The sequence below is a fragment of the Xiphophorus couchianus genome, chromosome 18 (genome assembly GCF_001444195.1).
Source record: "Xiphophorus couchianus chromosome 18, X_couchianus-1.0, whole genome shotgun sequence".
NCBI lineage: Eukaryota > Metazoa > Chordata > Actinopteri > Cyprinodontiformes > Poeciliidae > Xiphophorus > Xiphophorus couchianus.
In genome coordinates, this window is record NC_040245.1 from 26171138 (window position 1) to 26194311 (window position 23174).

The 23174-nt window shown below is 39.6% G+C and overlaps 2 protein-coding genes across 4 annotated transcripts in view; one reads left to right on the forward strand and one right to left on the reverse strand.

Annotated features, from left to right (window-relative positions):
• The first annotated feature begins 3723 nt into the window (after nucleotides 1-3723).
• nkapd1 (NKAP domain containing 1) lies at nucleotides 3724-11218 on the forward strand. Of its 2 annotated transcripts, none has more exons than XM_027999738.1 (6): nucleotides 3724-3860; nucleotides 4092-4208; nucleotides 6464-6552; nucleotides 7541-7681; nucleotides 7799-7852; nucleotides 10334-11218. In XM_027999738.1, the coding sequence occupies exons 2-6, from the start codon at nucleotides 4110-4112 to the stop codon at nucleotides 10764-10766; spliced, it is 816 nt and encodes a 271-aa protein (XP_027855539.1). In that variant the 5' UTR covers nucleotides 3724-3860; nucleotides 4092-4109; the 3' UTR covers nucleotides 10767-11218. The 2 variants fall into 2 exon arrangements, with proteins under 2 accessions (XP_027855539.1, XP_027855540.1); XM_027999739.1 differs by having other exon boundaries at nucleotides 3754-3860; nucleotides 4132-4208.
• An 8500-nt stretch (nucleotides 11219-19718) lies between these two features.
• The window catches only part of lrfn1 (leucine rich repeat and fibronectin type III domain containing 1), a 189023-nt gene continuing 185567 nt past the window's right edge, over nucleotides 19719-23174 (reverse strand). For both annotated transcript variants that reach the window (XM_027999308.1, XM_027999307.1), the window contains one exon: nucleotides 19719-21678. In XM_027999308.1, the coding sequence (XP_027855109.1) occupies nucleotides 20787-21678 (892 nt within the window). In that variant the 3' untranslated portion in view covers nucleotides 19719-20786. The remainder of the gene's footprint in view (nucleotides 21679-23174) is intronic.

Consider the following 23174-nt stretch of genomic DNA (forward strand, 5'->3'; position numbering starts at 1 on the left):
TTCGAACAGGTTTCCATTGCCCTGTTTTTAACTCCATCCATCTTCCTTTCACCTCTGACCAGATTCTCCATCTCTGATGAAGTGAAGTATCCCTGTGGAACGATGCGGCACTGTCAGGATGTGTGTTGGTTGTCTGGCCCAAATGGAAGCCAGAAAGTTAAGTTTTAGTCTAATTTGACTGTGGAATGTTCTTTCATGCTGTATCCTGTAGCTTGCTTATGGCAAGCTCTTGTTAAGGATTTCTTTTAATAATGTTCTCTAACAAACTTTGGAGTTCTTCACATAATAGCTGTACTTCAGCAGCAGTATCATATAACTTCTCTTTAAATCTTTCACGTTGACGGCGCTAAAACGTTTTCAGTACGAGGAAGAAAGTTGGACATTGTTTGTTTGTGTGGCAGGACGCATCATCCTAAAGAAAATGTGATGGATCAATACTTTTTTGTAAGGACTTGCAGCACTCACTCCCAGTTTCTGAATCTTTTTATGAAGTTGTTGCATTTAGATATTTATGACCTGGAATATGAGAAGCTGATATTGCAAGACAAGAAAAACAAATAGTGTAATAAATGGGCCACCACAGCTTTTAGCTTTATGTGTAACTTTCACTTCAAAAACCCGATTAACAATGTTTTCTTCTTTCCTTTTCCAACATTTTGTGCATTCCGAGTTGCACTATTATCTTCTTATTACTTGTTTTTTTTTAAAACAGTTCTCATAATACTGCATCATTTACACTTTTCCCCCTTTAGTTTAGTTGTTTTCTAAAATAGAAAATCCATTTCCTGCCCTTCTCGTTTGTCCCCATATGGATCTTTATTTAACTTTTCAGCAGCCTCTCTGCCTCACATTTCCCTCTTATTACTGGGACACGTCCTTCTCTGTTATTTGCCATGAACTAGTCTGCATTTAGATCCTCACCTATGATTAAATAACCGCTATTCAGAGATCCTGTAATATAAAGTACAATCCACAATGATTTTACCTAGGAAAAGTAGTAGTAGAAAAAGCCTCAAAATAAACTCTGCTTTTATTGCAGTAGAATGATCACACTATAAAAAAAGTGAAATAAATGCCTTTAATTTGAGTTAATTTAGTAGAGGGAGGAAAAGTAATCAATGTTGTTGTGGTTAATACTTTGCACAACCATGTTTTTCCCCTAGAGGACACTTAGTTTTCTTTGATAATATTTCACAAGGTTTGTGAAACTAGATCGCAGAATTGCTGACCATTCCTCCGACAATCTCTATAGATCGTTCACTGCCCAGGGTCATTTTCTTTGTCCTCTTCTCTTCAGCTCACTCCACAGGTTTTCAATTAGATTTAGGTCAAAAGACTGAAATGGCCTTGGCAGACGGTCATTTTTGTCTGGTAAACAATTTATATGTCTATCTGGTCAAATGTGTGGCTTTTTTAACCAATTGTAAGATCCAGTGATGGTACATTTTCAGATCTTTTCTTAAGAGGCCTCCATGTTTTCTTTTTTTTTTTTTTTTAAAGATATCTTTATATTTCAAAGAGTGAGGATGATATTCACTTTCTTAAGGACACAAAGAAAGGACCATTCCTCTTTGTTTTACAACCTGCTAAAACTGCCTGTAGTTAATTTTAGCCATGTTTGCCCGTACAACATTTGAAGTCCTGCAGCACTTAGAAAACTTAGGAAGCAAATGTTAAAATATTTTTTCATCCCTTACCATCTTCCCCACTGTGTGTGGTTGCCAGAAACCTTGATCTTCGTCTCACTCTGACAGTTCGAGTTTTTAATTATTGCTCTAAAAGCAGATACTAGCAAGTGCAGGGCAGTCGTTGGTGTCATACGTATGAACATCAACACACAACTGTCTGACGTGAAAGCCATAATCTCTTGTATTGTCCAGAAAGAAAGTCCATGTCAGACCATATTTTCACTCATGAATTTAAGATTCCTAGGCTTTTTGATGAAATTATAAATTATAAGTATAAACACAATCAATAACAAAAAAAGAAGTACCCCTTATAAGCATATACATAACATGTGCATTTTATGATATACACATACAGGTAAAAGCCAGTAAATTAGAATATTTTGAAAAACTTGATTTATTTCAGTAATTGCATTCAAAAGGTGTAACTTGTACATTATATTTATTCATTGCACACAGACTGATGCATTCAAATGTTTATTTCATTTAATTTTGATGATTTGAAGTGGCAACAAATGAAAATCCAAAATTCCGTGTGTCACAAAATTAGAATATTGTGTAAGGGTTAAATTTTGAAGACACCTGGTGCCACAAACTAATCAGCTGATTAACTCAAAACACCTGCAAAGGGCTTTAAATGGTCTCTCAGTCCAGTTCTGAAGCCTACACAAACATGGGGAAGACTTCAGATTTGACAGCTGTCCAAAAGGCGACCATCGACACATTGCACAAGGAGGGAAAGACACAAAAGGTTATTGCTGAAGAGGCTGGCTGTTCTCAGAGCTCTGTGTCCAAACACATTAATAGAGAGGCAAAGGGAAGGAAAAACTGTGGTCAGAAAAAGTGTACAAGCGATAGGGATCACCGCGCCCTAGTCAAGATTGTGAAAAAAAACCCATTCAAAAATGTGGGGGAGATTCACAAGGAGTGGACAGCTGCTGGAGTCAGTGCTTCAAGATCCACCACCAAGAGACGCTTGAAAGACATGGGTTTCAACTGCCGCATACCTCGTGTCAAGCCACTGTTGACCAAGAAACAGCGCGAAAAGCGTCTCACCTGGGCTAAGGAAAAAAAGAGCTGGACTGCTGCTGAGTGGTCCAAAGTCATGTTTTCTGACGAAAGCAAATTTTGCATTTCCTTTGGAAATTGAGGTCCCAGAGTCTGGAGGAAGACAGGAGAGGCACAGGATCCACGTTGCCTGAAGTCTAGTGTAAAGTTTCCACCATCAGTGATGGTTTGGGGTGCCATGTCATCTGCTGGTGTCGGTCCACTCTGTTTCCTGAGATCCAGGGTCAACGCAGCCGTCTACCAGCAAGTTTTAGAGCACTTCATGCTTCCTGCTGCTGACCTGCTCTATGGAGATGGAGATTTCAGGTTCCAACAGGACTTGGCGCCTGCACACAGCACAAAATCTACCCGTGCCTGGTTTACGGACCATGGTATTTCTGTTCTAAATTGGCCAGCCAACTCCCCTGACCTTAGCCCCATAGAAAATCTGTGGGGTATTGTGAAAAGGAAGATGCAGAATGCCAGACCCAAAAACGCAGAAGAGTTGAAGGCCACTATCAGAGCAACCTGGGCTCTCATAAAACCTGAGCAGTGCCAGAAACTCATTGACTCCATGCCACGCCGCATTAATGCAGTAATTGAGGCAAAAGGAGCTCCAACCAAGTATTGAGTATTGTACATGCTCATATTTTTCATTTTCATACTTTTCAGTTGGCCAACATTTCTAAAAAATCCCTTTTTTGTATTAGCCTTAAGTAATATTCTAATTTTGTGACACACGGAATTTTGGATTTTCATTTGTTGCCACTTCAAATCATCAAAATTAAATGAAATAAACATTTGAATGCATCAGTCTGTGTGCAATGAATAAATATAATGTACAAGTTACACCTTTTGAATGCAATTACTGAAATAAATCAAATTTTTCAAAATATTCTAATTTACTGGCTTTTACCTGTAGAATCTGCACCAATTTAACAAAAGACGCCCCATCTATTAAATGTAAAAACGACTTGCCATAGACAAAATTCAGCCGTGTAACGTCATTATTGTCGACAGGCCGTTGGTCCAATCAGCAGCCACTTTGTCCCGACGTTCTGTGACGCTGCGGAAGTGAAGACTTCAGGCTGTGTTGTCTTCCTTTCGAATTCTGCTGGCTTCTGAAAGGTACAATTTGTACGTTTTTATGGTACATTGGGGAAGTTTTAGTAGCTTAATGAATGAATGTTGTAAACTTATAGCAGGCTGTTGAAAAGCCACGCACTCCTTTATTCGGCATTGTTAGCTTAAATGCAGAGCCAACACTGGGGGACTGTTCGACTAGTTGCTGATGGAGAAAGTCTGTTTCTGCCCTGTTTTTTTTTAATACCTACTTTTTGATCTTTATTCTCTGATTAGCTGTTTCGTTTGTGTTTGATGGACGTGGGTCTCTCGTCAGGTGTCGCCATGGCAAAGCAGCCGCTTGGGAAGACATTGTTGAGGAATGTAATCCGACACACAGATGCCCACAACAAGGTGCGTGTGGCTTCCCGTGTTTGTGTTAGGAAGCGACCAACTCAATAAAAACTACTTTCACTAGTGCTTCCTTTACGTAATTTTCCATGGCAACAATATATGTTTATACTCTACTTTCTTATAAAGTTTGTCAAAATATCAGGTGATACGAACATCAAAGGGGGAAAAAGTATCTGTGATGAGCGGTATGTTGATGAGGTTGGTACGTTTTAAAACAGCAGGAGGCTGAAAAAAGTATTTATTTTTTTCCTAATTGTTGTTTGAAGTATAGTCAAGCTGGTAGGTGGCTCTAATCTCCATCTTTCCCGTAATATACATAAGCGTGTAATTACCGAGGTAGTAAGGGGTGTTTAAATGAAGTGCACATCTAAAATTAGCTTCTATACACGGATGTAAAAATTTAATAGAATTCATGACAGCATGTCAACTTATAACTGTAGCTGATAAATTAAATCATGATGGTATCAAACATTTTGTTACCACACACACAAAAAAGAAGAGTTTGATACGTCTGTACGAAATTATTTATGTTAACTCTGGAGCAGCTATTAGTGATGTACTCCACAGTTCTCTGTTTGGTGGAAGAATGGCTAAAAGAGAGGGGTTGTTTAAAGGAAAAACATAAGAAATGAGGGGGACTTTAGCCCAAAAATGACCCCTAAACATACAGAAAGAACTACAATGGAATGGATCAAAGCATGCTCTCCAGTCAAAGTTTAGCCTAGCAGATGTACTGCAGCAATACCACGTATAAAGAAAAAGAGAGAGAACTAATTTGACTCATTTTTTTTAAAAACAGAATTGAAAACCAAAAGAAGAACATTGTCAAGTATTACGGCTTCCTCCTTTCTATGAAATCAGATGGAGGTGGTATTGCTGCAACACGTTTCAGATTTGTAAAAATGTAGATTTAAAAAAAAAAAAAAAAATTCTTTACTTTTTTTTTATTTAAAAATTTTAATTTTATAATAATTATTTTTCTTTTTCTCACCTTATGTACTCTGTTGTGTTGTTATGTCAAATAAAATCCATGCATAAAAACAGTCTTAAATTCATGTATCTAAAAATAAGGCTTAAAATTTCTTAAATTCTTTAAAAAAATAAGTTGGCCTTAAATATGTTAATCACAGGTCTTAAGTTTTGTCAGTAACAAGCTGCTAAAATGCCTTTTCTAGCTAGCAATGGGTAAGTGCAAATTTGCTGGATGATGTTCAGCTTTACCACAGGTTCACTTTTGTTGCCAACCTATACTGTGCAACATCTATTCTGTGAAAAAACATCTTGGTGCTACGGGGGTTAAACCCCCAGAAATATCACAGTTTTGTTCCTCTGACTCCCCCAAAATGCAGTCGACGCAGCTACTACTGCTAATCTAAGAGCAACCTTTGGTGCGAGACAAACTGTCGGACATTTTTTCCGTTGGTCATTTCTGCCATGATGCAGTTCTTAAATTTTAATAGATGAAACTTGCAAAAAATAAAAATAAAAACTGCCATGAAATGCATAGTAGTTTGTGGCTGTAATGTGAAAAGTAGGAATAATTTTTGCAAGGCAGAAGGTAATTTATAGCTCCTACATGATTAATATCCCCAAAGTAAGTCAAATAACTGCAGGCTATGTAGAAAAAAAAAAAAAATTAATTTCAGCATCTGACGGCGTTATTTTTTTGTTTCAGAAAAAAATAAATCTGCGCCTTTAAAGCTAAGTAGTTCCTGACAGAGACTCATCAAAACCCACTTCATTTTTGAGTTTGCCCCACACAGTGGAGTGCACTGTTAAACAGCTGATATAAAAAGAAAACACTTTCAGGAATAATTTGGTGCAGGCTGGCAGGCGGATGGTGCTCCTGTGTGGCTGCGTCTGACAGGCTCTCATTTCCCAGCATGCAACTGCATATGATAAGAGAAGCTGCTTAGACAACGTGCGGCAGCTGTGCCAGCCGGTTTCACCTGGCTCCGCTCTCCTCCTTCAGCTGAGTAAAATTGCAGCTCACTGCCACACAATAGGGGTTTCTTTTTCTTTTTTCATTTTTTTGAATCCCTTAAAATAGAATTCATTGAGTTTCATGTTATGTCAGGGCTTAAACATTGGTTATGCATATTATCTGATAGAATTAAGGTCAGGGCATTGAAAAGTACACTTTTTTTTTTATTATAAGGCATAATAACTAAAATTAATACACAGTATGTAAACGTGTCACACGGAGTGTGCATGTCCGGTTTTTCCATGTACATATTGTTGTTGATCCTCTGCAGATCCAAGAGGAGATGGAGATGTGGAAGATGCGAGGCTGGGAGATCCAGGCGTCCGACCACAAACATTTGCCCAGCGCAGACATAATGAGGTGGGAGCAGTAAACGTCCCAGTTTAATTTGAGCCGGCCGAGCAAAAGCCGCACAGATCCGCATTTTTCGGGTCACACATTTCTCCTACGCCGGCTGGAAATTGTTTTTAAGTATTATTCCGTGCACCAATACCTCTCCAATACCAATACTCTCTCTTTTTGGAGGTCTGACATTATAAATCTTGATAAAGACCAGAATTTTTGTATTCACACTGAAACATGACTGCAACTAAGAACTCTTTTAGTTAACTATTACAATGATTAATCAATCAGATAAGAAAATGGCACATTCTGCAGTATGTCATTTAAACACTTGAGCCTTTTTATGCAATATTAGAACTATGTTAAAAGATACAAATAATTCATTTTTTAAAATCAGAAAATAAGCATCTAATTGCCTAAAATGCAATAATATATAATTCCTTTAGTATATATTTGAACATTTGAAGAAAAGGATGAATCTGCAGCTAAAAATATCTTAACATTGGGAAAACTTGGACATTTCTGCTCGATTTAACTTCAGTAGAGTGTAGGGCTGATCTGTAGATTATTTTTTTAAGGGTTAAATGAATAATAACTGGATAGCAGAAGGTGCGTAATAATAATTGAAAATCGGGTGAAGTTAAATTATGCGACTTTCTGGTTAGAAAATTTTTTTTTTTTTTAATTTACCGTCAATTTAAAAAATTTTTTTTTTTTTACAGTTTTGGCCTAGTTACTGCTCTGAGTGTGTGGTTCTTTCAGTAAATTCCTTTTTTTTCTCTAGATACTCCAGTTATTGATTAATTACAAAATTAGTTGACAATTATTTCAATTATCGATTCATCGCGATTAATCGTTTCCTCCCTACATCGAAATAATAATAGATTATTACCACGGGATAGAGTACCCGTACGGGAATATGGAATGTTGACTTAGAAATCTAATAATCTTTGACAATTTTACTTCAGCTGCCCTTTTTGACTTATAAATATTGATCATATTCCAGAGGAGGAATGCACTGCGATCGAGTGTCCGACCATCCCAGAAACACGAGCGCCGGCAGAGAGCGAGCATCGGAGCACGACGACAGAGAGGCTCGGTACTGGACACGCAGGCTCTACGAATTTGAGGCCGGTGATCCAGACAGGTAGACGTGGTGATGTTTCTCGGCATTTCGACTTGTAGTTCCCTGCTTTTGCTGTCTTGTCAGAGACACGCCAAAAAGCGCCCGCGCTGTAATTGAACGCCGTGTTCCACTTCACAGGTGGGGGCACAGTGGCTTCAAGGAGCTCTATCCTGAGGAGTTTGACAGTGACAGGTATGCAAAAACAAAAGCCAAAGCAACAGAAAAAAGAAGATGGGTATGCAGTTCTGTTTTGAATTCATGCAACTATCGGTGTTTTCAGGGCAAAAATCAATTTCCGGTTCTCTATTAAGTGCTTTCCCATTCTGATTTTGACGGATTGATTTTTTTGTATTAAAGTAGAGTTATAATGTAAATGTTTTACCTTTCTATCATATTATAATGTCTTTCCCTCATCAAAAACCTCTCTGGAGTGTTGCTCTGATTCATTCATGCATGTTTGAGTAACCCTTCAATCTCCCATGGCAGCCATTCAGGGGATGCCTAAACACTTGCTCTCACAAAACTCCACCTTGGAGCTCCGGTAAGAATGCTTGTAAACGGCATAATGAGAAGCATGTTTGGGATGACTTCCTGAAGGCAGAGTGTCAGAAATAGCATGAGCCTCTTAAAGAGACAGAGGCCTAATTTCAAGGCATCAAACTGCAAAGTCAAATTTCTTTTAAGCCATGTTTGATATATATACATAGGGTTTTATGACGACTGAAGATCACATAGTTATTTCATTGTGCTTTAGAATTGCACTATATGCCTGGAAAATACATAATTTCCCCTTTTTAAACTTTTTTTTTTTTTTACTGTAATGGCTTTTCTAACTGCAATAATCGAAAATGTCCAAATCATAGTTCTCCCCCAAGTAAATTATACATTATTCTCCAATAAGAGGACCAATTCAGTATGAATAGCATGCCAAAATGTCAGAACTAGAATAAAAATAATTTGCTTGGGAGTCACAGTATCTCCATCAGCCAGGAAGCCTTTGAAATGAGCCGAATGAAGAGGTGATTTTAAAAACTGAATGTTCTCCATGAGAATGTCCTGTTGTTCACTGAAAATTCAGTTTCTGAAAAAAGATACTAGAAGCAAATAATCTTAAGTCCTCTGTTGGCCCAGCCCTTCAGTTAGCCTCAAGCTTATTTGAGCTGGTATGATCTGGATTATGCCCTGCGACAGGCTGGCGACCTGTCCAGGGTGAACCCCGCCTCTCGCCCGGAACGTAGCTGGAGATGGGCACCGGCAACCCTCCCGACCCCATTAGGGACAAGGGTGAACGGAAAATGGATGGATGGATGGATGGATGATCTGGATTAAATCCAGATTAAATCCAGATCAAAATGGCACAATTTTTATATTTTATTTCTTACTGTAAACCACCTGGAATGGACTGGCGACCTGTCCAGGATGTACCCCGCCTCTCGCCCATTGATAGCTGGAGATGGGGACCAGCAGCTTCCGGACCCCAATGGGATAAGGGTGTAAGAAAATGGATGGATGTAAACCACACTTGTTTAGCAATTTTAACCACCTTAAAGATACAATCATCTTTTTGCTGACCAAATCCAACAAATTTCTCATTATATTGGATGCCAACAGATACCTTGTCTTCTATTTCCTTCCATCTTGCCCATAAGAGAGTAAGCACTAACTGCTAACCCTTCTTCTATTATGTTATATATAATCTCATTTCTATTGGGAGTTTTTGAAACAAATACTGTATTCGGGGTCAAATATTGAGTTTAACATATTCAGTTTGAATACCATGGCTGTACGTGTTTGTGTATCATCTGATTTAAAGAGTCACTGTTTAAAACATGGAGGTCTCATTGATTTATTTATTCCTAAATGTACCACGTGATCAGAATCCAAGTTAATCTGGAAATTATTAGACTTAGAATCCAATTGTAACATAACAGTTAGGTTTGAGTTAAATTAATAGCCTGACATACATCAAAGTAGCTCCAAAAATGACAGTGGGCATTTTGTTTCTATCTTTTATATTAAAGCGACAGTGTAATGTATTTCAGCAGCACATTCTGTCTTTTTATAACACAAATAAGTAACTATGTTACCTTTAGCTGTTATAAAAAATGCTACGCGTATATATCAAATATGAGAAACTCTGGAGCTTGGAGCTACATCCAGTCGTTTTACACAGCTGAATGGTTGTCACGGGAGATGAGAGGATTTCTCAAACATGCATGAAAGTATCAAAGCAACACTCCAGACATGTTTTGATGGGGGAACATTAAAACATACCTGGAGTATGTTTTAATGATGTAATGTTCAAAAAAGTTAATTTCACATAATACGGCCCCTTTAAGTCTAACCGTCGGAACCAAAACAACCATAAACACATCGTAAAAATAACTTCATTAAACCAATATGTGGGGGCAATTTAGTGGGAATACTTCAATAGTGGGAACACAAATCAATCATAATCAATTTCGTAAGTAGAGATGGACTGATTGGGCTTCTCCAAAGCAATTAGTTTGACTCAACACAGAGCTTTATTGTAATATAGGAAATATTGATTATTTTTAACTAAAAAATTACATTTACAGATGTGCTTCAAGCACATCTGTGCTGAAAGCAAAGGGTGTGCTTACATTGCTGTGTTTTGACTAGTTTAACATTGTTCACTTTTTTTTTTTGCAGTGACAAAAGTGTAACCATAAAGAAGAACAGACGCCGCAAAATGAAGAAATCCAAGTCTCACACAGAAGCATGTCTGTCAAAGAGGTCCAAAAAATCGTCCCGAAAGAAGAAAAAGAAGAAGAAAGCCGAGTCTTCGAGCGACGACAGCGGTACGGGCGGCAGAAGTGAGACGAAAGACAAGCCAAGCAAAAAAAAGAGAGGTAAAGGTCGACACAAAAACAAGAAAAGTGTGAAAACCCGAAGGAGAGACGAGGACAGCAGCTCGGAAGAAAGCAACAGCGGAGGAAAAAAGGAGAGACGGACTAATGGTCGCAAAAAGCGAAAGCACGACTCCCTCAAGGACTCGGACTCAGAATTGGACTCAAAAAAGAAAAGGAGGAAAAACTGGAAGGAAGGAGGTGAGGAGAGCTCGAACGACAGCTCAAATGACTGAGACGCAAACACGTGTAGAGCTAACGACTAGAAGAGCTATATTAAGATCATTGTTTTTGAGCTCACGAGGGAGGCCTCCACCGTGGGGCCGTGTTGTGTCTTTACGGTGCATCAACAACCATATGCTGTTGGTCCTTAGTCTGCTCCTTTTTAGGAGAAATATCTGAGCTCACTCAGCAGGCTGCGTGAAAAACAATGGAGCGGTTTCCATCGCCTAACGCATCAGGAATCCTGCAAGACGCAGCCTCATTGATCACCCGTTTCCTGCGTCGCCTCAGACTTTGGTCCTAAAATTGTGACTTTTTTTTTTAACTGTATTTAATAGAGTGAAATTATGCAAGTTCAGTCAAGTCAGACAAATTGTGTTTTTCTACCAGAGCTTTTTAGGTTTATACATTTTATACATCTGTTGCTGAAATATTGCCACGTCTAAAATAAACCTCTATTTTGCAATTGTTTTTCATTTTTCTAGAAAACTGAGGAATATTTGTAAAGATGATTCCCCAGATATTCGACAATTTTTCCCTCCAGTGTCAAATAAATTAGTTTTTATACAAGTGTGGGGGAAAAAAATCAGTTTATAGTTTAATTACTATTTTTATTTTAAAAAATCTACAAGACAAGGGGATAAAGTAAAATAGAGCTAAAAACAGGTTGCATGCAATCCTAAACAGATGGAAATTAAAATGCGTGTGGAATGTGCTTAAAGCTGCAGTAGGCAGTACTTTGATAAAGAATGTATTTTGCATAATTGTTAAAACTGTCAACATGTCAAAATCTTGTGAGATTTTTAATATATGAAAAGATTTACTTCCTCCATGTCCTCTCTGAGCTAATATTGCCCTCTGAAGAAATTTATCAGTCCGGAGCAAAAACAACCAATCAGAATGGGGAGGAGGGTTTTAGCGCTGTCAGTCATCCTTATGTACTTGCTGCTAAATGGGTTAATGGTGGATAAGTAACTTACTATTACAGAAAAACCGTTTATTCTCCATCATCACTGGCCATGCTAACTAGGCCTAGCATTTGTAACAGGCTCTGCTATCAGGCAGAAGCTGTAGCTTAGCAAAGACACAAAGGGGAGTTACTAAATAATTGAGAACATTAAAGTCCGCAATATTTCCAAAAAAACGCCCGTTTCAGGTCTGATCCTTTAGGAACTCACCACAGTTCCTCGCACTATTGTGGCTGGTTCATATGAGGTCCTAATGACTTCCAGAACAAAGGTGAAGACAATCCACGCCTTTCTCGGAAACGCAGCGAAATCCAAACAGCTGATCCGGTGCCGGCGCAGCCAGTCCATCCTCCAGCCTCCGGCTCACGACTCGCCCCTTCCTCTGTCTACCTTCGCGCCAGGGCGCAGCAAAGTTGCTGTACTTTAAAAAAAAATTTTTTTTTTTTACCAATTTTACGACAAAACGTCTCCCCAAAGAGTCTCCCCATTGACTGTCGCTCTGTCCTCCATTTCTACTTCTGGTTAGTTCGTCTTGTTGTTTACGTCCGGAAAGTTCGCGCATGCGCACAATGCTGGAGGGTTAAAAAAAATTTTAATTTACTGATGAGCCGTAGCCTAGCAACTCTGATAAACATGCAAGCATTTCCCATTTATTTCCCCCCCCCCCCCGGGCGTGCCGTGGTGGCGTATCGGTTAGCGCGACCCGTATTTGGAGGCCTTGAGTCCGTCGCGGGTTCGACTCCTGGACCCGACGACATTTGCCGCATGTCTTCCCCCCTCTTCTTCCCCGTTTCCTGTTAGCCTACTGTCATTCAAGGGACACTAGAGCCCACAAAAAGACCCCCTGGAGGGGTATTAAAAAAAAAAAAAAAACTTTTTTCCTGACCTGTGAAATGTGACACGCTCGGACCTTGTTATCTAGACGTTGTGTTGACAATTAGCCTCCCTTTCTTTCTTTTTACGTATCGCATACATTTAAGCCTTAGTGTGTCTTAAATGTGTTAACAGCTAGTCAGCAAAAACCAATGTTTTTTTTTTCCTGTGGACAAAAAAAAAAGTGTCCTGAATTGTACATTTTTATTTTTTGCAGTGTTGTGTGTGTGGCCCAAGACGGCATATGGCTATTGATTTTAGTAGGTATACATACACGATGTTCCAACTATGTCTGTGCACATGTGACACTGAAGTCTGCCTCCTTTTCAAAAATAGGGAAAAGAATTTAAGGCTTGAATGTGTTGATTTTTACATCAGACAATTTCCACATTTTAACTATCGAAGATTTTTTTTTAAAGTACCTTAATGAAACAAGCCTGTTAAAAAAATTAATACTTCTCAAAATTAGTGCAATGCATCAAAAGGTGAATCACTCGTTGTAAGTAGGTTCATAATTAAAACACTTTAATACAAAATAAATGTCACCCATTTGTAATGTCTTGGAGATCATTTTACTTGCCAAATGTCAATGCTAATAACGTTTGTAAAACTTTCAGTAACAAAATAGAAATGTCAGAGCTGGATGACATATAAATTGATATTTAGATATGTTGAGCAGCCTAAATATGGAAAAATGAAAACTTTATCTTGAGCAGAGAGGCAAGCTCTACTGCAGATTTGAAGCTATAATTTGATTCTGAAACATATAAAAATGAAAAAGGTGAAGAAAAGCACTGCCTCCAGCTGATCTCTTTAAAAAAATACGGTCTGGCTTGGAGCTAAACAACCGAAATGTACTGACAGCAGGAAATGATTTGATAACTGAATGAGTGCTTCTCACTTCAAGCGCTTTGAAATAACCTTTCGACATTATGCTGTGACATGTTCTGATAAAACATCTTGTGATTCTTCTCAATTGTTACGTTGGGGGGTCGGAGCGAATACAGGGCAATTTCCTATACAATAGGTCTGAAGGATCAAATACCTACTGACAATCTCACCTCAGTCGGAAAACGCATTATTTATGATTCAATTCAGGGGCATGCTGGGAAATTAGGGAGAAAATGGCGCTCCAGAGGAGTCCTACTTCATCTGGAAAAACAGTCGACTTTTATAAAAACAAAAATTAGAAAAGGACAATTTGCCAACAGCCTATTTTCATCAGTAACGGAGAAGAATAAGAATAATCCTAGGTTTCTTTTTTAGGACGGTTGCCAAACTTACACAGAACCACAGTTCTGCTGAGTCGACCGTTCCCTCGGCTCTCAGCAGTAATGACCCGGTGGAGTTCTTTATAAATAAAACCGGTTGAGTCACTGGTCTCCTCCCGAACGTGATTATTCATTCTCAGTAAAAGAGTCACTCAGCACTGAATGTAACCGTAGAGCCCGATCTGTATTTTGGACTGTTCTGATCCAAGTTATCAAAAATATTCGCTTCATCTAAACCTTCACCTTGGGTGTTAGACCCAATGCCAGGCAAACTAAGGAAGTTTTCCCTTTGATTGACATCTGGCAGCTTAAATGTGAATAATCTATCCTTGGTAAACAAATGTGTACACAGGTTTGTAAGTGAGACTTGATAAGTTGCAGACATATTGCTATTATTCCTTTCTGACATAAAATTCTTGAAAAAAAATAGTTGCCAATCAAGTGTGTGAGCGTCTAAACAATAACAACCCTTTTCAAAGGTTTCGCTCAGGTTTCAGAGCTCATCATAGCACTGAAAAAAGAACTGATGAAAACTACAAATGATATTATCTTGGCCTCAGAAAACAGACTGTTCTTGTTTTACTAGATCTTCTGGTTTTTTTTGGACAAAATCGATCACAATATTCTCTTAGAAAGACCTGAACATATAGGGATCAGAGGAACAGCACCAGGCTGCTTTAAATCTCATCTGTCCGACAGATTTAAATTTGTTCAGGTAACTTGTGGTGTACCACAGGGCATAGGCTCAGAGCCAATTATCTTTATTATATATATATATGTGTCAAATTTGTGAAATTATCAGACAGTATATCATAAATTTTCAGTGTTGTGCTGGTTACGCTTAGCTATCTTTACCATAAAGGTTAGGTAAATCATGGCCATGTCTTGAAGACCTAAAAACCTGAATGACTTCAAATTTTCGGCTTTTAAAATCAGACAAGACGGAAGTAGTCATCTTGAGAAAAGAGGCTTCTAAGTCAATCACTTCATCAGTATGACATTCAATTGGCCTCCAGTAATTAACCGGTTATTTTTAACCAGGACATGTTCTTCAAATCCAATATTAATCAGGTTTCTTGGATTTTCTTATTTCACCTCTGCTTAGGCTATCCGGACCTATCTCTGCAGCAACTCTGCTGTAGGCTTAGTGTGAATAAATACATAGCAGTATAAATAGGTTCAGCTGAATTGAATAATCTGGTTTCATGATCAAAGTAAATACACTAATGATTTAGAAAATGTTAGTAAAGAAGCTCTAAATAGCTCGACTGATGAGCAGCAGGTTGCCTTAGCCTGTCAGGTGTCGCCGCCTTTGTGATTACTGAGAAAAAGATCTCATCACCATTAACAACCCTGAAAATATAGATTTTTTTTTCTCCTCTACTGTTCCAACCTTATTGACATCATCCTCTGTGCAAGCTGGTAGCAAATAGTTAGCCCCATGGCATGTGGCTGTTTCGAGATAATCTAATGCCAATGGAAGTGTTTTGTAAACCAGTCTGAAATTGTGTTCACTGTAAAAGCCTGGAGCCCTTTGCTAAGTCTGTGTCAAAAGGCTAAACGTTCCCTCCAAGCAGAGGAAAGCTGTGAGATGTGGTTGTTTGTAGCCGACTGAATCCCCGAAATAGGAAAAAAAAAGAAAAGCAAATGAAAGTCATGAAAACAGGCCCGTTTTTTCAAAAAAACCTTCACTACCACCGCTTAAAAACGCTTAGCCAAAACCCACAGCTGAATATGTTTTACATCTCCCAGCAAAAGTATGATCATTCACAGAAATTACAAGTTGTTTTTCACATGTGTGATTCCAGGAGTCATTGGCTGTATTAAGGATAACACTTTATGCAGCAGTATTCCTAAAATCCTTTGGATTCTTATCGCATTCCCGCCACAAACGTCAACATTGGGATGTTTGTCCCGTGGGACTTTACTTGCTAATCCAACACATAGTAGCACAAAAGTATGAGCTGAAAGGAAAAGATAGAGTTTTTTTTCTAAATGCTAAATTCTGCAAAGTGTAGCAATATTTTTTTCTTACTTAGCTGCCTTTTTCTTGACAACAATAATAATAGTAAAAAAAAACAAAAAAAACATCTTTATGTAATTTTATCTCAGTATGAAAACATTTCAGGTAAGATGATCAAAAATACGCGAGTGAGAGGCCCTGAAGAACTCTGGAGGAACTGCAGAGATGCAAACCACAAAAAGTAACATAGTAAATATGTCAGAGAAATGTAATCAAACTAAACGTTTTGGTTAATTTACTTCTACTTGTGCCATGAGTAGAAGTAAACTAACAGTGATAATCATTCACTGATCTCAAAATGACACTAATATTTTTGGCTGAGTTGATGGAGAATGTGAACAACTTTGATAAGGTACTTTATGTGCACATCCATAAATATAAGAAACATGTTGGACAACTCAGTTTGTTTGTGTTCAGTAAAAAAAAAAGAAAAAAAAAAGACATCAAGTACCTCTGTTTGCCTATGTGAAGTGTTGCTCCACCTTGTGAAATGCCAAGTAGCAGACAATGTTTGTGCAGTCGGTGTTTCACTGTGATATTCCTCCGGGAATACTAAGGTCCAAGGTTTAAAATTCCCCAGTGGGCAAATGTTGCAACTCTGCCCTCCTGTGAGTTTACCTGTAGTTATACTTCGCAGGCAAAAAGTGGGCTTTGTGTGTAAGGTAAGAGAAATGACTTTATTTCAAGGCTTTAAAGAAATACTCACTGAGGAATTGTTGGGACCTTTAGGTCGACTTAGAAGTTACTGTAAAGAGGATGCTGATTTTATTTTCCCATTGGACTTTAAAGGGGTATTAATATGTATTTTCCAGACACAATCTGTTATTTTATAACACAGTCAAGTAACTGTTGTTACGTTCAGTTGTTTTGAAAATAATGTATATATCAAACATTACTTAAAAGAAACAAAACTTCCTATTTTGACACCTTGAAATTGGGCTTCTGTTGCTTTAAGAACCTCCTGGTCTCACAATGCTTCTCCTTATGGCGTTTGCAACCATTCTTAGGAGCGTCGGAGTGAGAAGTGGTTTGCATGTTGAGCTCAGCAGACTCGCAGTTCCACCAGGTGTTTGCTAATGGCTGCTGCCACTAGTCTGGCGGTGCTGAGTGGGTAAAGTGCGGGGCGGGGGTGTAATGAGAGACGGAAGCTCGGCTGTACACTCCATGGAGGAGCTCAGTGGAAATGGGCGGAGCTTCGTACCAATGGCTGCTGCAGAAGATTCAAGGAATCCTCAAACATGCACGAAAGGATCAAAGCCACATTGATGAGGGAATTACATTACAACATAACATAAAGCTTTAAAAAAGTTGACGTTACATAATAGCTCCCACTTTAAAAACTTTAGACGCTCATGTTTCAACACAGCTTGTTTGCTGATTAACGATCTCGGCACAGAGACAATACTCGAACTCAACATGTGCTAAACCATCCCCAGACTGGGCTTTTCATACCCACATCAGTATGCATTAGACATAAAATTGGATCTTGAGTGAAAAAAAAAAATTGCCTTCTCACTGAATCCAGGCACCTCTTTTCTCCCCACCCCCCCTCCTCCACAGCCGCCCAGAACTGCTGATGAAACACTTAGTTCTAACCCTACTGTCTGCTAGTTTGGCTGTCCAAGCCAATTTTTCAGGACAGTTGAGATCTCTGCGTCCTCTTACCTAAGCAGATTCGGGGTTGAATAATGGTTACAGATCGGAACAGACTGAAATACTTCCCCAGCTGGGAGAGACGGTCTGCTGCACAATTTCCAAGCCTTCGCTGTCAGCGAGCTAATGCCGAGATGGACTGGAGTTGCAAAGTTAGTGCGCTGGGGACTTGACAGCTAAAGCACTTTCGCTCTAAAGGTTTAGTCTTTCTGTAAATCAGAAGGAGGGAAATTTCAGGGCTGCTTAAAATGCAAAATCTGCAAGGTGAAAACCGGCCGCGTGTGATGAGGGAAGATGAAGGATGACCCGGTTCTTACACTGAATCTACTCCATTACTGTGGATGTTTTAAAAAAAAACAAAAACCCTGCTCCAAATCAAGTACAAAACGCGCTCCAGTTTTCTGTGAAATCTCATCGACATCTCGCTGTCCGAGCAGCCTGGCTTTTATCTTAATCTGTGCAGCTTTGGTCAGAGGAATGGAGGTAAACAAAACAAAACAAAAAATCATCATTTGTCATTGTTGTCATCGTGTATCCCTGGCTAGAAAAAACTAATACCATGTAAAACGCAGCTAAATGTAGCAGAGAGAAAATTAGATGATCCGTTGTGTCTAAAAATACACAAAGCTTCATTCAGAGGTTTACATCCACAATCCAATTGTTGTTTCAGCGTGGAATGATCTTACAGAAACAAAATGATTACTAAAAAAAAGAGATATGTATTCACATATTTGATCGGCAAAGAGTGCAGATTATGCACCAAGGCTTTACTGTCTCATAGCAAGTAGCAGAGAAATCACAAACTTTTTGTTGCCATCTTATACTATATTTATGCTCGACAGCTACGAAAAGCTTCTCTTCCAAACTGAATTAGTAGAGTCCATTTAAAGGTGCGATATTTCGGCACGTATTTGGCTTTTATTCATAGTCCATGATTTCTAGCCAGTCTACCTAAGTATACTGGAGGTCAGAACTTTGGAGAAGCTTAAAGTTAGTCTGGTTTATCCTTTCCCAACCCAATTTAAATGTGCGTCATGTCGAGTCAATCACTTGGTTTTTCTCTTTGGAGGCACAGTGGCTCTCGAAAGTATACAAACTCCTGCTACGATGCTAGCTTCTGTCATTTAAAAATGAAGCTTTGATGTGATGCAAGATCCTGCAAGAGAAAAACTAATTTCTCATTGGACAAAAATTAAAAACTAAAAAATCCCACAACAACATGAAAACGTTAATCTGATAAGGAGAGAGTTCATAAAAAAAAAGAAAATAAGAAAAAAAGAATTAAGCCTGAACTATACCAGAAGGTTACTAATGAGTCCAAAAAGCCTATGGTGACTGCCAGGGTGCAATTAGCTGAGGAAAAGGTAACCAAACATCATTTGGGGAGTATAAATCTGTTTTTATTGCAGACGATATATAATTCATTTAAAATTGTGAACTCAATTCTAGTTATTAAAAATTAACTTTGTCATCTGATCAGTTCAGCCTGAAAAAAGAAATCTACAAACTGTAAATGAAGATGAGATTCATGCCTATAATGAGAGTGTCCGAATAGTTAACGTAGTTAATAAGTTATGGTCAAAACTGAAACATAAGCTTCTATATTGGATTTATTCACTTGACTCTGGACCTTATACGTCAATGCAGAGAGGATGTTATCACTTGCTGTTATGTTCCCACATTTGCCGACAGTATGATTGTTTAACCCTGCTCATTTGCAATGCTCAGTACTAAAACATAAGAACTAAAACTACAGCTTTCCCCATAAACCAGACCTTTCTGTCCAGGGTGGTGCACGTAGCTTCCGCTGTTTATGATTCACACTAATAAATTCCCAAGGAAAGCGCCTAATTAGAGACGATGGAAAGCTTTGTCTCCCCCTTGTGGTGAACATTCGCTCATACGCCGTTGTGTAACAACAGCTGGCTTCATTTGGATTCAGCACCACGTCCAGTTGGCTTGTCCCTCGCAGTCACACATCCCACTCCACTCTATTGGCGCTGTGACGCTTTCACTTAAAGCCTCCAAAATAGCACCGAAGAATCAAATATTTATCATTTTTGATTCGCGTGTCCCTCTCTCGCTCGCTGCAGTGGACACTGGAGCAGCACAAGGCATAAAATAATCCAACCACAACGAAAAAAACAAAAACAAAACAAAGAAAACAAGCACTACTGATACAGTTAACCCACACAAAAAATTTAATACCCTTCATGAGGGGATAAATGGTTCAAACTTGGACATACTAAATATTGAGAGGTGTGATGACAGGTTTTTAATGTAAAAACTTGCAGCCAACACCCAAATGCTCTGTAAAAAGTCACGTGACGTATGACTTATTTACTTTACATAGTTAGTACACATACACCAATGTTTTAATATACTTATATATGTCTTTTTTTGTTTGTGTGTTTGTCGTCTTTTATCTAGACCAGCCAGATACAGTACCGATGAATATACAGTCACGTCTGGAATAATACCTATTCAACATCGCACAGTCTGACCGTCCATGGCAGATTCTCACATCAACCCCTTTTTATCCACTAACATTAGAAATGAGCATTCGAAAAAAAAAAAGAAAACTCTGCTTTTTTTTTTGTTATTAATATTGTATAGACTGGTGTTGATACTTGTCCTTGTATCTCGTGTCTTCTGTGCAAAAGTTTTTTTTTTTCCTTATCAAAACAAAAACCATAAACATGATTGACATAACAGGGTACCTGGCTGTTCACTTTACAAGTTACTGCTTAATGAAGTTTTTTTTTTTTAATGATTATTATTAATTTTTCTTAACAATTAAACAGTCACATCCAAATGCCACCCCCCTCCCCCCCCGTTGGTGTGCCACAGAAAACGGTGAGAAACCGAAAAGCCAAAAATCAACACTTCCCACCGCCGTCAAGAGTGGGAGGTTTGTGACTACAGTGAGCAGCACCCTCCATTCATACATTGAAAAGAATAAGGCACCGCTGCAAAAACAACAACAGAAAAACAAACAAAAACAAAAAAAACAAAGAAGAAGAGTCATGGCCCAAATAAACCTCTCTGGGAGCACGATGGGGGGGGAAGCAGGATGACAGGATACTGTTCTCCTCCAGCAACTCACAGGAAGTCAGCATGAGTACATAAATGTGCTTGTTTTTAATCATCGCTGTGCTGTATGGCATGTAGACGTTTCGTGTTTTTACATGTTACATTTGTGCCTTTTTTAAACGTTTCTTTGTTTTTTTTGCTACACTGCTTTCCTCAAACCGTGCTCTCAAGCATCCACTCAGTGCTGCTGAATGTAACTCTCCTGTTGGCGAGCGGCGATGACTCCGTGTTGAGCTGGTTGGTGGACCTGTGCCACCTCGTTCTCGCTCTGCGCGGGTAACTGTGACTCTGAAATATGGAGTAATCCCCGCCATCGAAAGAGAATCTGTGCCTAGTTCGTGCCAGCTCGTTGGGAAGTAACCCCACGCTGGCCAGGGCGCTTTTCTTGTCCTTAAGCCTGGGAGCCTCCTTAGTGCCGGCATTGGAGCCTATGAGGCAGAGGGACATGGTGGAGCCGGTCAGGCTGCTGTCCGTCTGCGTGTCCTCAGATGGCGGCCCGGAACGCTGAGCATCCAGGCTGCTCCTTCTCTTCATCTTGTCCGCGTTTGGGGGCAGCTCCACTTCGAGGACCGCCGTCGCGGCTGCCAGGTCCTCCTTCTTCTCGCTGTCCACCCTCAACACCAGAGCCATGCACTCTTTGGGCGCCGGCGCGTCGCCCTCGTTGGACGGCTGCTTGGACGCCGAGCGATGCAGCCGATGCTGGCTGCCGTTGGTTTGCGAGTGCATGGCGAAGCTGGCCTTGGCCTTGGCGTCCACTGGGCTGCCGTAGGCCTTGTAGCGGATCATCAGGATGATGATGAACACCAGCACGGAAGCGACGATGATGCCGCCGATAATGATGATCATGGTGCCTCCCAGGAACTGGCTGTGCATGAAGCGGCACTGGCTGACCTCGTTGGCCGTGTGGAACTGCACGCAGCCGACCACGCGCGTGGCCGTCAGCGACGTGATGCCGTCGTCGTACACGGCCAGCACGCAGAGGTCGTACTCCCGTCCCGCAGCCAGGTCGTTGATGAGGAAGTTTTTGCTGGTGGACGGGATCATTCTGCGGAGGAAGAGAGAAACGATGCAGTGGTTATGATGTAAAGGCCTTATAAAAATGGAAGCACGACAGCCACGCATTCCGATTTGCATACAGTGATAGAAATCACTAAGAAGTACATTTAATATTCAGCCCCTCCAAGTCTTCTGGGGTGAACCTCTACCTGCTGAACCGTTCTTACTTTCTTGGCAAAATAGTTCAACCCAAGCCAAATCTAACAATTTTCAAGTCTAGAGAAGAGTCAGATTTAGGTCAGGACTTGGACTGGGCCATTCAAGCCCATGATAAGCTTTGCTCCATCCCAGCCTCCAACAACATCTCTTCAAGATTTGCCATGTATTTAGCCAACGTTCAGGTCAAAAATACTTGATCAATTCCAAAGAAAAAGTAAATAATGTCCCGTATAATCCCATGTCCAATCAACCTACCACACGATGCGGCCACCCTCATGCTTCACCACAAGAACGGTATTTTCAGGATTATCTGAAGTTAGTACTCTGCCACACACAGTGTTTTGTGCAAAGGTCAAAATATTCTTTTTTTTTTTTTTGTCTCATATGACCAGAGAAAGCTTTTTTGTAGATGGAAACTTCCAATCACTTTTGTTTGACTACGACTTTTTTTCTTTCCCCCCTTCCATTAAGGCCAGATTTGTGGCGTTCAAGACTAACAGGACCGCCAGAGTGACCACGGGCATCTGGTTTGGTAGGACTGAAGTGCTACGTTAGATGCTGAAATCCGGTGACATTGTTCAGTAACCCTACAGTAAACCTTTCCACATCTTCCTCCCTGATCTGTCCGCTGTGTTGTTTGAGCTCTATGAAAACTTTGAGGCATTTCCTTTAGGGGTATCAGAATAATGCTGACTTTCCTTCCACCTAACCATAATTTGCAACAAAATCCCAACAGAGCATACTGAAACCCGTGGTCGTTATGGGACAAAATGTGAAAAAGTTCAAGGGTTATGAATACTTTGGCAAGACATTGTACGAAAAAATAACTTATGCTCTTTAAGGCTTGTTTTTAAAATGAAAGCAAAGGTGTTAAAAGTATAAAAACGCTTTATTGTCTCCCTACAACAGCTGCAGGCTGCAGGACAAGTGATGAGCGCTGGGGAGAGGGTGTTTTGTTGTGTGATTACCTAAGGTCAAGCGCAAGATTACGCTAAATACGCAGGACAAAGGCATTGTCTTCGGGTCAACGTTGCCGTTAATATAATTAGAAGCCTGTTCCTTTTCCCTAACGGCGGACTTTGATGGTTATCATTTTGTGGGTAATAATGTACCACCTAAAGACAAAATAACACTCAGCTCCACGCTGAAACTGAATGAGAAAATTATACAAGAGAGCTCCTCATTATACCTGATAAAAGATTAAAAAAAAAAAAAAAAAGAGGGCGCGAATGAAAGCATGTAAACCACTATTATTAGTTTGCTCTGCCAAAATTAAATCCTGAAATACAGTAAATTTGTGTCACAGAATTCAAAAGGAACACATGA